The 15,240-nt window shown below is 44.6% G+C and overlaps 2 protein-coding genes across 13 annotated transcripts in view; one reads left to right on the plus strand and one right to left on the minus strand.

Annotated features, from left to right (window-relative positions):
* Positions 1–5,696, plus strand: part of LOC105935339 (cytochrome b5 reductase 4) — a 30,214-nt gene extending 24,518 nt beyond the window's left edge. Inside the window, exons 15-16 of the mRNA XM_036128702.1 lie at positions 3,058–3,219; positions 5,174–5,696. Of these exons, the coding sequence (XP_035984595.1) occupies positions 3,058–3,219; positions 5,174–5,228 (217 nt within the window). The 3' untranslated portion in view covers positions 5,229–5,696. The remainder of the gene's footprint in view (positions 1–3,057; positions 3,220–5,173) is intronic.
* Positions 5,697–9,304: 3,608 nt separating this feature from the next.
* Positions 9,305–15,240, minus strand: part of cep162 (centrosomal protein 162) — a 35,033-nt gene continuing 29,097 nt past the window's right edge. For all 12 annotated transcript variants that reach the window (XM_036128741.1, XM_036128728.1, XM_036128740.1 and 9 more), the window contains 6 exons: positions 14,446–14,764; positions 13,141–13,273; positions 12,931–13,072; positions 12,745–12,843; positions 11,340–11,474; positions 9,305–9,751 (listed from right to left, as the gene is read on the minus strand). In XM_036128741.1, coding sequence (XP_035984634.1) covers positions 9,539–9,751; positions 11,340–11,474; positions 12,745–12,843; positions 12,931–13,072; positions 13,141–13,273; positions 14,446–14,764 — 1,041 coding nt within the window. In that variant the 3' untranslated portion in view covers positions 9,305–9,538. The remainder of the gene's footprint in view (positions 9,752–11,339; positions 11,475–12,744; positions 12,844–12,930; positions 13,073–13,140; positions 13,274–14,445; positions 14,765–15,240) is intronic.

Genomic DNA, 15,240 nt, shown 5'->3' on the forward strand with positions numbered 1-15,240 from the left:
TCACCGTCTCAAGAGCAACGCCCCTTTTGCCGCTTAGGTAGGGCATACAGGAGAGAACGCATACAGGAGAGAACGCACGGATAACAGATATGACCGACTTTACAGCCGTTAAACTTTCCCAAGACGATGTCCCAGGCACACGGATTACTGGTCGCACTGTCGAAGAACACACCAACCTTCAGCTCAAACGATGGCTTGAGGTTCGAGGGCTTAAAATGACTGGAAAACTGGCCGAGTTGATGAACGGTAAGCTTTGTTTTTTTTTCCTGCGCGGCGATCAAGGCAGCGTCGGCCGTTTTTTTTTGTTGTTGTTTGCAATCACCGTCCAGGAATGGGTATATGTTTAATGTTTGTCTCATTTGAAATGTTTTTGAGTAAGCTATCCTGGTAGCAGGCTATCATGTTAGCGCCTGCTACCATGATAGCCTATATGCTGTCATGGTAGCAGGCGCTACTTTATTAACATGTCGGCCACCAAAATACTCTTACCTTGACTTGATGTCGCTGGAATTGGGTCAGGATGTTCTTTGGTTGTGCCCTTTCCTCCGACAAAATGCTTGCTACATATGTACTTGAATTTGGTAACTTTTTCCGGGTTGAACTGTTGTGTAGGCCGACCGCCCCGGTGTTCCAAGCGTACACATTTCTCCTTGGCAGTCTTGAAGAAAACATCCTTCATATGCGGCCGATCAGCGTAACTCGAGTCGCTGTTGCACGTTCCATAGCAACAATGTTTAAAAACCATGGTCTTAGATTTGGAAAAAGCATTTGTTTACCGAGTAAAACCAAGGGTAACGCACGTCTCTTTTACAGCGACACAGCGGCGGACTATGCAAGCATGCCCTACTGCGTACCACGTGATGTGACGTCATCGTGACGTTGTGTTTCTAAAAATAGCTCGCGCGCGGTACCGCATTGAATCTAGGATAGTTTTAAAGGCTACACTAAGGTTATCACATTCTGTGTCAACATGGATGTTAAAATCACCCACTATAATAGCCTTATCAGTATTTAACACCAAATCAGATAAGAAATCTGACAACTCATCCAAAAACTGAGTGTAAGGGCCTGGTGGACGATACAAAACAACAAACAGAAGAGGTTTTATTGCTTTGCAGTTTGGATGAGGGAAACTGAGGGTTAAATGTTCAAAAGAACTGTAGTTATTAATTGGCCTGGGACTAATTAATAAATCAGACTGAAAGATGGTTGCCACTCCTCCTCCTCTTCCCACAGATCTGGGAATGTGGAAATTTGAATAATTGGAGGGAGTTGACTCATTTATACTAACGTAGTCCTCTTGTAGCCAGGTTTCTGTGAGACAAAACAAATCAATCTGTTTATCAGAAATCAATTCGTTAACTAATAAAGTCTTTGGAGGGAGAGACCTTATATTTAATAGACCACATTTAATTGTTTTATTTTTAGGTTCAAGGTGAACCGTATTGATTTTTATTAGGTTTTTATGATTTGTTCCTTTTTAGATAAGTTTTTGATCTGTTAAGTTTTGGCCGTGGGAAAGACACCGTCTCAATAGGATAATGGATGGGTAACAGTACAGAAGCTGCAGAGAGGTGTGTTAAACTACGGCTCTGCTTCCTGGTCTGGACCCTGGGTTGTCAGCATTTAGGAGGACTAATAAATCCGGCCAGATTTCTAGAAAGAAGAGCTGCACCATCCAAAGTAGGATGGATGCCGTCTCTCCGGATCAGACCAGGTTTTCCCCAGAAAGTTCTCCAGTTATCAATGTAGCCCACGTCGTTTTCAGGACACCACCTAGACAACCAGCGGTTGAATGATGACATGCGGCTAAACATGTCATCACTGGTCAAATCAGGCAGGGGACCAGAGAAAATTACGGAGTCCGACATTGCTTTAGCAAACTCACACACCGAAGCAACACCAACTTTAGTGACCTCCGATAGGCGTGATCGGGTGTCATTACCGCCAGCGTGAATAACAATCTTACTGTATTTACGCTTATCCTTAGCCAGCAGTTTTAGGTAAGATTCTATGTCGCCCGTTCTGGCCCCTGGCAGGCATTTAACTATGGTCCCTGGTGTCTCTAGTGCCACGTTTCTGACTATTGAGCTCCCAATAACCAGGATCGGCTTCTCAGCGGGTGTGTCGTTTCATTTGTTTGAAACGCAGACGGGTTGGTGGTGAACTGGGGGCTGAAATCTAGAGCTATGCTTCCTACGAACTGTCACCCAGCCGGCCTGCTTACCCGGCTGCTCGGGTGCTTCTGGAGGACCACTAAGTGAACTAACGCTAGGTCTATGTGGCTCCGCGCTAGCAGAGGGGCGGCTATCAGCTGGTCTTTCCATAGCACAGAGCCGGGACTCTAATTCTGACACCCTCGCCTCCAAAGCTACAAAAACACTACATTTATTACAAGTACCATTATCACTAAAGGAGGCAGAGGAATAGCTAAACATCTGACACAGAGAGCAGGAGATAAGGGGAGACTTAGTCAGAGACGGAGAAGCTGAAGTAATAGTAGGAGAGGAAGCCATTGTGGAGCTAAAGCTAGGCTAGGCTAAAGCTAGGCTAGCGCCCTTCTACCACGCCAAGAGAGCAACCCGTGAAACACGAGGAGTTCCCAAGCGTGATGTGCAGCAACAGAAAATGTTTTAAAAGTGCTTATGTGTTAGAAACAGATGTTACAGCAAAGAGATTAAAGATAAAAGCGAGAGAATCTGGAGCAACAAACCGTTGCTCACGCAGTGAAAACAGGAAGTGATACAATACGCCTTACCGCAAACAGGAAGTGATAATAAAGTAATAATAAAGTTAACCGTGAACAAGCACAGACGTATAATAATTTACCATGCCGTGACATTCTTGGCGGGGCGGGGCGGGGCGTCCCCCCTTGTTGGATGGTAGGGGAAACACCGGCCTCATTCTGTTATTTATGGCATGCTGATTGTATGTAGTTTTCCACCGTTGCGTAATAATTGTGTGTGAGGAGCGAGTCAGGAGGGAGAAGCCTGATTCTCTGCTGGTGAGCTGCAGAGCTGCTGTTTTACATCAGCATGTTGTCTGGCTGTGTGTTAGCTTTCAGGTGGAGTACATCCTCTCAGAGCCGTCTGACAGCTGGAGCGGCAGGAAGGGCCGGGTGGATGAGGCTACGCTGAGCCAGCTTCTGACCAGGCCAGCTGGGTCCAGGTGCTACGTGTGTGTGTGCGGTCCGTCTGCCTTCACACAGCTAGCCACAGGGTACGGAACAGAAAACACAGTGTGATCCAAATAACAGCAGTCTTTTTCAGCCATTTGATGTTTCAAATGTTCTATTTGCAAATACTTGACATTTATGTGAAGTGTTCTTATTTCCACTGTGGACTTTTCTTCCTTATTTTATTATTACCTCCATCCATCTCTAGACCGAGTCCTCGCTGAGGAAATGAATACCTGTGACCTCTTATCTCAGCAGCCTGGAATATGTTGTGATGAGTGGGGATAATAAGTGACTGAAACTAGATGTGCATGTGTGTGGAAATTATTTGACACTATAGTGACTGACCTCATGTCTGTACAGTTAATTACTGCTGCAGGGTCTGTTAAATTCGGACTCATTAATGATTAAAAGCTTTCCTGGCCACTAAACAATGTGCCTGGGCAGTTATCCGGGTCATCGCAGCCGCAAACAGGCTGTTAGCTGTCACTAAAGAATAATCATTTTATTTTTTATTACAGACAGAAATGACTCTAATATCAGTTGCATGATGGATATATACACTGCTTGGCCCAAAAATAGTCACCACCTGGATTTAACTAAGTAAATAGATATGAGCCTCCCATTGGATTATTACTGCATAGACGATTATGTTTCAGTTGGCAACAAGTTATTTACCCCAACTGGTGCAACAAGTTGCTTCTCATTTCTTAATGGCATCCCGTGTGGTGGAAAAGATGTCAGTCTGTTTCAGAAGCATCCAGCAGGTAAAGCATCTAAGGAGATTGGAGAAATTAAGAACTGTCCAACGCATTATTAAAAACTGGAAGGATAGTGGGACCCATTGCCTTCAGGGGAAAAAACAATCCTGATGATCACTTAAACGTTTGGTGGAATGAGATTGGAGAAAAACAGTAGAACTCCAGGCTTTGTTTGATAGTGAAAGTACGAGCATTTCCACACCTACAATGCAAAGGGAACTCATGAGATTGGAACTTAAGAAAGCCACTAATCAGTGAAGCTAAACAGGAAATAAAAAGCTTCAGTTTGCTAGGGAGCATAAAGATTGGACCCTGGAGAAATGGAAGAAGGTCATTTGGGTCCAGATCTACTCATCAGAGTGATGGAGCATCAGGGTGAGAAGAGAGGCAGGTGAAGTGATGCTCCCATCATGCCTAGTGCCTACTGTACACGCCTGTGGGGGCAATGTGAGCAACATATATGCTCAAAGAATGAGGTCAGCTGACTACATGTACTGAATAACCAGCTTATTCCAAGATGACAATGCCAGGATTCATCAGGCTCAGATTGTGAAAGAGTGTTTCAGGGAGACATCATTTTCACACATGGATTGGCCTCCAGAGTCCAGACCTAAACCCCGTTGAGAACCTTTGGCATGTGCTGGAGAAGGCTGACTCTACTGTCATCGATGCAAGACCTTGGTGAAAAATGAATGCAACAATGGTGGAAATAAATCTTGTGACATTGCAGAAGCTTATTGAAACGATGCCACAGTGAATGTGTGCCGTAATCAAAGCTAAAGGGGGTCCAATGAAATATATATTTTTTTTTTGGCCAGGCAGTGTACCATCTAAAAGGGTTGGGAGATATGAAGGTACCATTTTATCTTCACAGCTCCAACACTAATACTGTTTGGAGCAAACTGTTGAAATGAGCTGATCCAAAATGTGGGATTCTTATCTCTAAGCTGAACACAGTAACTGTATTATATATTTTCAGGTTCATTGATATTTATTGATGCTCTCATGGAAGAACGAGCATCACAGCCAGTTTTTGGGGTTTTCTGACATCAACTTCCCTTTGGGTTTAATAAAGTAGTGAAATGCCTACCTCTACTGTTAAATAATTGGGAGAAGAATCTTATTTTCATCACGTTCATCCCCAGGGATGAATGCAGGGGTGTGATGGATGAATTGCTGAAGAATACATGTGCATCCATCACCACTGAGTGCTTTCACCTTCCTGTTCATTTATCAGGCTGCTGAAGAAGCTCGGCTTCAGTGAAGAGGAATGCCACGCCTTCCAGGGCTGACGAGCTCCATCACCCAGAAGAAACGGCGTCTCCGAGATGGAAGAACACGGAGCAAGTTGTTTGTGAGACAAGAAAAGGTCAGCATGTTCCTAAGCACCGAGGACACGAGGGTGCAGCCTGCAGCAAGCACTCGGCCCGGCCAGGGAGAGCTCCTAAAGGCAATAATTCAGCCGTGGTGCAGCGGGACATGGACATCAGGACGTCAGTGATGGAACACGCTTAAATGAATGGAACTTTGTGACAGTCATTGCAATAAAAGTACGATTTACATGAAGAAAAATATCTTTATGTAACATGTAAAGACAAACAGATTCTTTCACAGCAGAGGATTTTCATGTGACTAGTCAGTCCTTCGCTATGGTTTGTGTGATTAGGACTGTTTCTATAAGCCTTAGAGTTGACTGACTCAGGCCTTTTTTTCTTTTAGTCAGGTTTATCTTTACTAAATAAAAGTGTGCGCAAATTAGATAATCTGTTTCTTCATTGGAAGCATGAAAGCCAACACTGCAACATATCACTCTTCCAGCACGAAAAACAAATGGTCATGTTATTTTCTCAAAGCATTTTTCTGTATTGACAGTTTATTATAGGCAGAGAAGACTTTTTAAAGTTAGACTCACTTTGCATTGTTTAGGGGGTAATAAGGCCCCCTGACCTAATGTCAAATCCAGTTAAAAATGCCTTTAGAATGCCCTGTGGGAGAATTCACTCTGGCTTTACCTGTTTTATGTAGGTTGCTGTTTTAACTCACCTGGCATGAAAATGTTTATTTTCTTTAACCTTTATTTTAGCTGGAATCATCTCACTGAGACTCAGAATCCCTTCTGGGAGGGGGGGTGGCCAAAACAGCAGCACAGCATGAAACCAGCTAGTTAAAACGCTCACTATTTTACTTCAAAGCATTAGAATCACCGGCAGCACAAATACTGACGGCTCTTTCATCAAAACATTTGGTATTGGTTGAATGACACGTGGAAAATGAAGTCCCGTGGTTACCTCCGGGATAAAGAGAATGTAAATAAGGAGGCAAATCACCAAACATGACCTTATGATGGGAAATGTATCAATGTTCCAGTCAGTGACTGTGCAAAGAAGGCTTAGCAAAGTTTTTTTTTTACTGCAACGATGATTACAAAAACTAGAACCAATTACAGGTCTTAGTGCTACATAATGTCTAACCTCTTTAGTAAACACAAATTTGGATACCCGTATGAAATGTCCCCATAGTCAAATATTGATACATTTTACTTTTATATATCTTTTACTGCACTAAAAGAGAAAAAAATTGTTTTGAAGTAAAAACCCAATTTAATCCTGTGGTTTTTATTTTTTGTAATTAAATGGTTAAAAGACAATTTTGCACATTAGTGTTGCAATTCTACAAGCATTAGCTTCTGGGTGCTGTATTTTTAGTGGTGATCCCATCTGTCAGGGTCAGAGTTAATCCTTTTAAGAGCATCACACATTTTATCTAAATCAATGGGATGAAGATCAAAATCAAGACATTTTCCTTGGACTAAGGATAACATCGCACCAGAAGTGTAACTTCATGCATGGTGTCCCATGGACAGAACCTGACTACATATCAAAGAGACACGTTTGCTTTTCAGGTTCCTAAAATATCTCCACTATGAGGCTTTTTAGATCTCAGTGCAGGGCCTCATGCAAAGTTCTCATGAATTCTATCAGAGAAATGTTCTGAGCGCCAGTTTATCACATCCTTCAATTTAATATTTTCTAATGCTTTTGTGTAATGTCCAAAAGTCATGATTAATATTAATATTGGAAATATTGAAAAGATGTCCCAGGCTGGTCCAACCACAAAGATACGTCATTTAAAAAGAGCAGCTTAAAACTTGACTCAACATTTTGATAGCCCTGCATCTGTCTCTCCAGCAACGATGCACTTCACTGGTTCAAACAAACCAAGGAGCGTTGGCCTGTCAGGATGTTTAGAGTTTGGTTTTCTCCTGCATCTGATTTCTGAGATTCAGCAAACAGACCAATCAGTTGGGTTCTGTAGAACCAAGCATGACCCGTTTGGCTGTTGACTAAGTCCTGCTCCCAGCCTGGACCATGTTATCATGGCAACATGTGACGGCAGGTAGGGAGGCGCTCCTGTCCTCACTAGGACCTTCCCTTTTACTTCATAATGTGATACCTCTTGATGAATAGGAGCTGTAAGAGGACAACCTCAGCTCATTTCACTACAGACTTGTCTGGCTGAAGCTGACCTACGCCAGACAGTTATCACATGTGACTCAGACAGATGAGCCAACAGAATAAAGATGAAAATTTGATCTCTGAAGAACTCATTTTGGTTTGCCTGAATGATGGTCAAGGGGAAAACATGGAGATTTAAACATGAGAAGCACTGCTACTGTGTCCAGTTACTTGTTGCCTGCTGCTTTTCCCACTATGAACTTAATCCTCTTTAGTTTCGTCTTTAAAGAACGTACATCTGGCCTGGCGTTCCATTTAGCTGCGACACTTTCCCAGGGATCATTGACTGAGCTATTGCTGCCAAAAACCTGACGTGTTCTTTCTACACATGATACACCCGACCATGTCTTTTTGTGTTTGAGACGCAGCAAAATAAAGGAGCCATTGCTGCAACTGTGTGCGTTTTTTATCCTTCAGATTTTAGAACTAGCTCAGCTTTTAGCCCCTGAACAAGCAACTGCTGTCTTTAACTCAGTATTCTTCCTTTTACATAGAAAGTACTCCTGGATCTGAGCTTTGTGTCTCTGCTGTTTTCTCAAACATCCAGTGGGTTGTAGTGTATGGCTGTTCACACTGTGCCTGGTTCTGGTTCTGCTGGAAGTTTCTTCCTGTTAGGGGGGAGTTTTCCTCTCCACTGTCGCTTCATGCATGCTCAGTATGAGGGATTGCTGCAAAGCCATCAACAATGCAGACGACTGTCCACTGTGTTGACATGCTTGCCATTTGGATTTGATACAACTGGCTGGATTTCCATTGATGGAAACCTTTTACCAGTTTGACTAATATACCAAATTGTTTAATAACTAGGATCAATGTGGAATATATGACTGACTTTATATGATTGGATTGAGTGGATTGTGGGTACTTTGGTTGTGTTTTCTTGAGAGAAGATGAATTGTGAGCGAATAAATAAAATGAATTTAATTGAATTAAAAGCAGTTATCTTTTTTTATGTGACATGTTAATGAACAGTAGTAAATATCTGCACAGATGAAAGCAGTCAATACTTTAATAGTTATATGTTGTGGCTGTAGTTTAAAGGTTTAGTAACCCTATAACTCCAAATGTTATATTTCTGATACAAATATTTCTGAGACATCTGCCTCTTTAACAAACTCATTATTTTTCTGAATATACAAATTAATATATTACAGGAAAAAAAATTTTTTTGGTCAAATGTATCAATAACGATACAAAGAAACTCTGAAAGCCTGACATTTTAGTTTTTTTAAGCAACCAAAAATGATTTTCTTTTTTTAAAATGTGAAATGTCCTCCATATTACCTGTATCAGGCTTTAGAGGGTTAAATCTGTTATATTTTGTTAGAAATTAAGACGTATATTGCTGCAAAGTTTAAGTGGCTGTACTTTGTGGTTGAATATTCTTAATTAGTATCAATTTAGTCCATTAAAAGGCACTTAAATAGAAAAGAAGAAACAACAAAAAGACCTTCTGTTAAAAATAAAGGATTTGCACCACTGGGTTCATCTTTGACTGTCCTTTACTGACTAGTTATCACCAGGGGGAGAAGAATCCCGTAATGAGAAAACCTCTGAACAGAACCACGCAGCATCAGGCTGGGAACCTGCCACGGTTACTCCACTCCAGAACCTTCTGGTGTATCTAGTTCTGAGCTCTTAAGAACAACTAGGATAGTAAAGATATTGTTCAGCCTTCACACTGGTCACCAGGTTGAAACCCAGCATGCTGAGTCTAACCCATAACCCATCCCTGGCCAGGACCGGTCCATATTGGACCTGAACCTGGGCCGGCCACACAGGGAGCTTCTGTAGCCCACCTACCCAGCTTCACATCAATTCTGCTTGTTAAAATCAAACTTAAACACACAACAATGTACTAAAATAGCCTTTATGAACTGAACGTTTATCATTGCTGAAATAAATAATAATTTAGGTACAAAACACAGAAATTTGGAAACTGTTTGCCTCTGTTCCAGCACTTTCTCCCTGATCAGAGAGCGGTCCTGTCTAACCTCCCGGTGGCCTCAGGACGGCTGCAGAGCTGATTTACTGGGACCCAATCAGACAGGCGCCTCGGCATAATCAGCTCTTCACATGGGTTAGAACTAAGGGTTCTGAAGGAGGTGGGCTGCTATCACAGGCTGAGGGGTGGGGAGGACCACTCCTTGTCTTTGGAGGTGTCTCAGGATGTCCAGGATGGAGTCCAGCTCTGAGCGGAAAGCATCCAGCTCTCTGCTCTTGTCCTGGGCCAGTCGGCGCCATCGCTCCACTTCTGATTGCAGATCACCAGCTGACATCTGAAACGTCTCGGCAACGACCTGCAGAGACAAGGAAGTGATGATCTGAGCTGGTTACTAAGCTTCCAGACTACTGAGCAGCAGTCTGTGTAACATGGACACACATACCACGTGGTCAGGGTCAAAACAAACCGTATCTTTCTCTGGGAATCTGAACTTTCTATCACCATGAAGACTCTTCAGACTATCCCTGTAACTAAACTCAATGCAGACTAGTGTGTTCATGCATTATTAATTAATGCTCAGTGAAAGCACTGATGCCACTGTCATGTGAAACATCAGAACACCCACTAACTAAAGGAAAAAGATCATGTCTTGCAGTGTTTTGTGTGAGCTGTGTGCATTCTGAGCTGGCGTCTCATCTAAAAGGTCATTATGGTAATAGTTACAATACAGGTTCTAACCAATCAGTTCTGTCAGAACAAATCATCACTTATCAATGTTTAATGTTTTGTTTATGTCTGGAAGTGTAAAGACCAAATTAGAGAGAAAATGCAGATGAACTAATTAAACTAACTGTAGATTGTAGGTGGAGCCAGAGCTAGGACCCGCTAGCTGCTAACAGAGAGCTAGCGGTTCTCTTCAAACACAGGGAGGTTGAAACAATTCCAGAGACATTGGTCACTTTCAGCTCTGAGATGTTTGACCGGTTTCTTGGATGTTCAGTCCGTTTCAGATTCCCTACAGGATCTGAACGAGATCAGGATCTGGACTTTGACTTGACCCAGAACTTTCCAGTTCTTAATTTTGGCTAATTTGCGGGGATGTTTTGAGTTATTTTTGGTCCAGTTCTGCTATAGCTCTAATTTCCTTCTTACTCTCAGTTTCCTCAAACATGCTCTGATAGACGGTAGAACCGATGGTGGATTGGGTCCAGCTCTAAGCTTCGCTGACCTGAGGCTGTTTAGGACTTGTGTTAGCATCCTACGGTCCGGTCTCGGTGGAAACCTGCCAGTCATGAACATCCACTCGGAGACTCTTCCCAGACTCAAAGCTTCCCTCAGAGTTTAGACTCACTTTGACAGAAACAGCAAACTAAAGGTCTGGGGACAGCACCTAGCTCTTTTCAATGAAAGCCTAATGATTTTCTAAAATGATTTTCTAAACGGGCACTATATTCAATTCAATTCAATTGAATATAATATAGTAATTCAATACTATATGTCACATGCCAGAGTCTAATCTCAGGCATTTTAAGAGAATAAATGTGGAAGGTGTCCTAAAAGATTCCCCACCACAAACTGCTTTTATTTCATTTTACAGACATCTTAAAAGGTTTTTAAGGTTACTTGAAAAAATTCAGTACTGTTAAATTGATAATAAATATCCATATGGTAAAATCTGGGTGACAGACAGGTGACCAGCCCAAAGACAGCTGACATAGGCACCAGAATTTAACCCAAAAGCTGTTTAACTTTGTTCAGGGGATTTTCTGAAGGTCTGACAAGAGGAAGAAGTCAGCTCCTTCCAACACTGAGACTTTTGTCCCTTGGAGATCACAACCACAGAGATTCTGGGCCCAAAAGCAGAGCTGTTTCTTCCCTCCAAGCAGATTGTGTGAATGGACTTCCATCTTGCTGTGAGCATGAAAGCAAACGGTGCGGGGTACCTGCTGTAGCTCCTTCTCTCTGTGCTCGTGTCGCAGCTCCATGTTGATGATCTTCCTCTCCAGGCTGCACAGAAGCTTCCCCTCAGAGCTCTGGGCTTCTTTGGCCTCCTTCAGCTCCTGCAGGAGTCTGGTTAGCTGAGCAGGAGCAGAACCTCAGAGTGAGCATCAGGGGGAAAACACGCCAAACAACCAGCAGGTGGGTTCACATCAGGCGTCTGTATCATCCTCCTATTAAAGAGCAACTCAGAGTGCTGGTTAGTCTGCAGCTCAACCCAAACATCTTCCCCACATCTGTAAATCAGGACCTAATATGGACTGAGCTGCTCTTTACGTGCTTTATGAATTATACAGTGAGGACTAAGCTGGAATGTGTTTATCAGGATTCCTGTGAGCGAAAGCCCAAAGGAGAAAGTTCTGGTCCAGTTTAAAGCAGGGTCAGGTTCTACAACAATCTCCCAGAGTTCTGTTCAGTCCATCACCTGGACCTGGAGAAGATGGACCACCATCAGACCCACCGACACATGGACGTCCTCCTACACTGACAGGAGGGAACTGATCAGAGAAGCAGCCCAGAGGCCCATGGTAACTCTGGAGGAGCTGCAGAGATGCACAGCTCAGGTGGGAGGGGGACAGGCAAACCTGTGGAAGTAGGTTCTCTGGTCAGATGAGACAAAAGGTAATGTTTTTGGACCATCATGCAACGTGTGGCAGAAAACTGACACTGCGCATCACTGTGAACACAATATCCTCCCAATGAAACAGAGCTGTCAGCATCATGCTGTCAGGATGCAGGCACAGAGAGGCACAGAGAGGCTGCTAAGAGGGAGGGAACGATGGATGAAGCCAAATATGAGTCAGTCCTGGAGGATAAGCGGGTGGAGACGGGTGGAGGTTCCCCTGCCGTAGAACAACACCTACAGTCAGAGCTACAGCACAGATCCATGTGTTAGAATGGCCTAGTAGTCCAGACCCAAGTCCACATGATCCTCTATGGCACCACGTGAAAGCTGATGGTCACACCCTGCGTCCAATGGGACTCAGCGATGGCTATTCAGCAAATAAAACGGGCAGAAAAGAAAAGCTGATTTTCTAACTAGGCAGAGATATACCCCCACAGAGCTGCAGCTGGAACGGCTGCAGAAGATGCTTCTAGAAGGTCCTGATGGAGGCGGACTGACCACCGAGGCATCATTTTTAGGACAGAATTTGGAGAAGCAGTTCCTCCCACTACAGTTAGCTGCTGCTTTATGTTGCTCCATCGCATGAAATCCCAATAAATCACACTGACTGTTGCAGCTGCCAGATGAAAAGTGTGAGGCCTAAATCCTTTTAGTGTTTCTAAAAGCTTATCGAGGAGGAAGTCAGACGTTATTTAGTGAAAGTCTGCAGAGAGACGGCTGCTGACCTGCTTCTGCAGAGCTTCTTCTCTGCTCCTGGAGACGCACAGTTCCTCTTTACATCCCTGCAGCTCCTGCAGCTGCTGGTGCAGATGTTTCATCAGCAGCTGCAAGAAGACGGAGAGCCAAGGTGATGAAAACTGTTGGAGCGTTCCCGCTGACACCAGCTGCCTGGTGGGTCGGTCAGCCGTTACCTCCTGACTGCTCAGCCTGTTGCTCAGTTCTGCCACCTTGGAGGACGAGTGGTCCAGGGCGTGGGCGGCACACAGGCGCTCCACCACCCTGCCGTGTTCTGCCTTCACAGCGGCCAGCTGCTCTGCACAGCCTTCTCTCAGCCTGCAACGTCACCTTCCAGTCACTTCTCTGCGTGAACCAGGCGTCATACCCTGATCAGACCTACATACCTGCGCAGCTCCTCCTGTGCCTGAGCAGCGCCGGCCTTCAGCTCCTCCTTCTCCTGCTCGCTGTGCAGCTGGAGCAGCTGGACGCGCTGCCGCAGAGCTTCGTTCTCCTGCAGCACCTCTGAGATGTGGCTTCCTACCAGAGGGAGGGGGAACATACGCAGAGAACACGTGATCAGCCTTCTCTGTAAAAACCACCACCTTTGACATCAGTGAAGTCAGTTCTGCTCAGTAACCAGAGTTCCGTCATCCAGACTCTTATATGCACAGATTCAGCAGAACATTATGACCACTGCCATGCTCTGTGGTACCAGAAGCATTTCCTCTTCTGCTTTCAGCGTTGCCTTCTGATCCCACAGGTTTAACGTGATGTGGACCCATCCTTTGCAGCTATAGCGGCTTCACCTCTGCTGCTGGACGGAAACCTTTCAACATTACTCCAGAACCACGCCTGTGAGGTCAGACGCTGATGTTGGACCAGGAGGCCCGGCTTGCAGTGTCCGCTCTAACGCTGCCTTCCAGTTGTCAATATAGTCAATAAACATTAAATGGACCATAGCGAAATGCGAGTTGACAGAAAAGTTTAGGTTGCTTAACTTGACCAAAATGTTGCTTCACTCAATTGCTTGAAAAGCATCGTTTTCGTCATGAATGGCTAATTTGCTCTTGAACGCACATTTACATACGGATAACCCGTAAGTCCCTCGCTGCATTCGCCTTGTTGCCGTTGGGTGTGAACGCACCTCAACAGTTCCTGCAGATGGAACTAAGGAGTCCAGTCCAGCGCCTGAACAACACCTCTGGAGACAAAAGGTAACATTTTACCTCCATCAGACTACTTTTGACACAATGCGTTTAAGAACGGTTCGTCTCCCTAGCAACTGCCAAAACCAGACTCATCCGTTTGATTTTTAGACAGAGCCAGGATTCTTCACTCCAGAGGACCCGTCTCCACTGCTCTAGAGTCCACAGGAAGAATGCACATGCCCATTTTTTTTAAATGATTCCACCTTTCTCTTTGTGGCTGGTTCACCATTTTTAATGAGACCCAATGGTGACTTCCACCACTTCCACAGCCTGTTCCTGAGCTCGGTTCCACACATCACAGCAGAACCTCACAGGACCAGAGGCTGATAGGTCAACGTCTATAATCAACAGCCTCACATGGAATATTAACATAAAATGAGTGAGGTTTTAGTTTCCTAACTTCTGTTGACCCTGCTGTGTTAGCCAGAGATAATCAGAGGAGCTGGTCAGCAGCTCCTGGTGACAGAACATGAAGTGAAGCTGAGCTGAGGACAGTCAGACCTGAGAAGACGGTGGGCTGGTAGGTCTTCTCATACTGGGCTGCAGGAAACGTTTCTCCCTCTGGCTTTGGTTCTGTTGTGGCAGCAGAGCGCCGAGGTTTGGTCTGCCCTGCGTGTGTTCTGCCGTCTGCTGATCGTCTTTCTGATGGCTGGCGGGCTGCAGACAGCATGCTGCTGCGCTCCTTCTGCAGCCTCTCTACGGTGCGGCTCAGCTCCTGGATGCTCCGTGTCTTGGTGGCCAGCTCCTGGTTCAGTCGCTCTATCCGCACGCCAAACGCAGCCTCCGCTTGGCGCTGGTGGCGCCCTGGACTCGGCAGCGTCTGCATGGAGAAAAGTTTGATATGCGCGCAACATAAGTGCAAACTAATTCCTAAACCTGTTTTTTTTAAACAACGAGACCTGAAAAGTGTGGCATGCCTTTTGTATTCTACTCCCTTTACGCTGATACCCCTAAAAACAGTAAGAAGGTTACTTGTTGGTAAATAACATCCTTTTTTTTTAACCTCAGAGGTTCTTCAGCATCATGGAGACCTAGGAACCCAGCAGAATGGTCAGGGGGAAAGTTCTGGTCCAGTTTAAAGCAGGGTTAGGTTCTACAACAATATCCAAGCTCTGAACATCTCCCAGAGCTCTCATCAACCCATCTTCTGAACATGGCGAGAGGACGGACCCGCTGCACTCTGGGGGAGCTGCACAGATCCACAGCTCGGGTGGGAGAAGACTGAAAAGAAAGACTTTTTTTTGCCTCAGAAAAAAAGAAAGTTAAATTTCATCTTTCAGTGAATTTTTGCACTGA

This window comes from Fundulus heteroclitus, chromosome 3, assembly GCF_011125445.2.
Source record: "Fundulus heteroclitus isolate FHET01 chromosome 3, MU-UCD_Fhet_4.1, whole genome shotgun sequence".
In the NCBI taxonomy this organism is placed as follows: Eukaryota; Metazoa; Chordata; class Actinopteri; order Cyprinodontiformes; family Fundulidae; genus Fundulus; species Fundulus heteroclitus.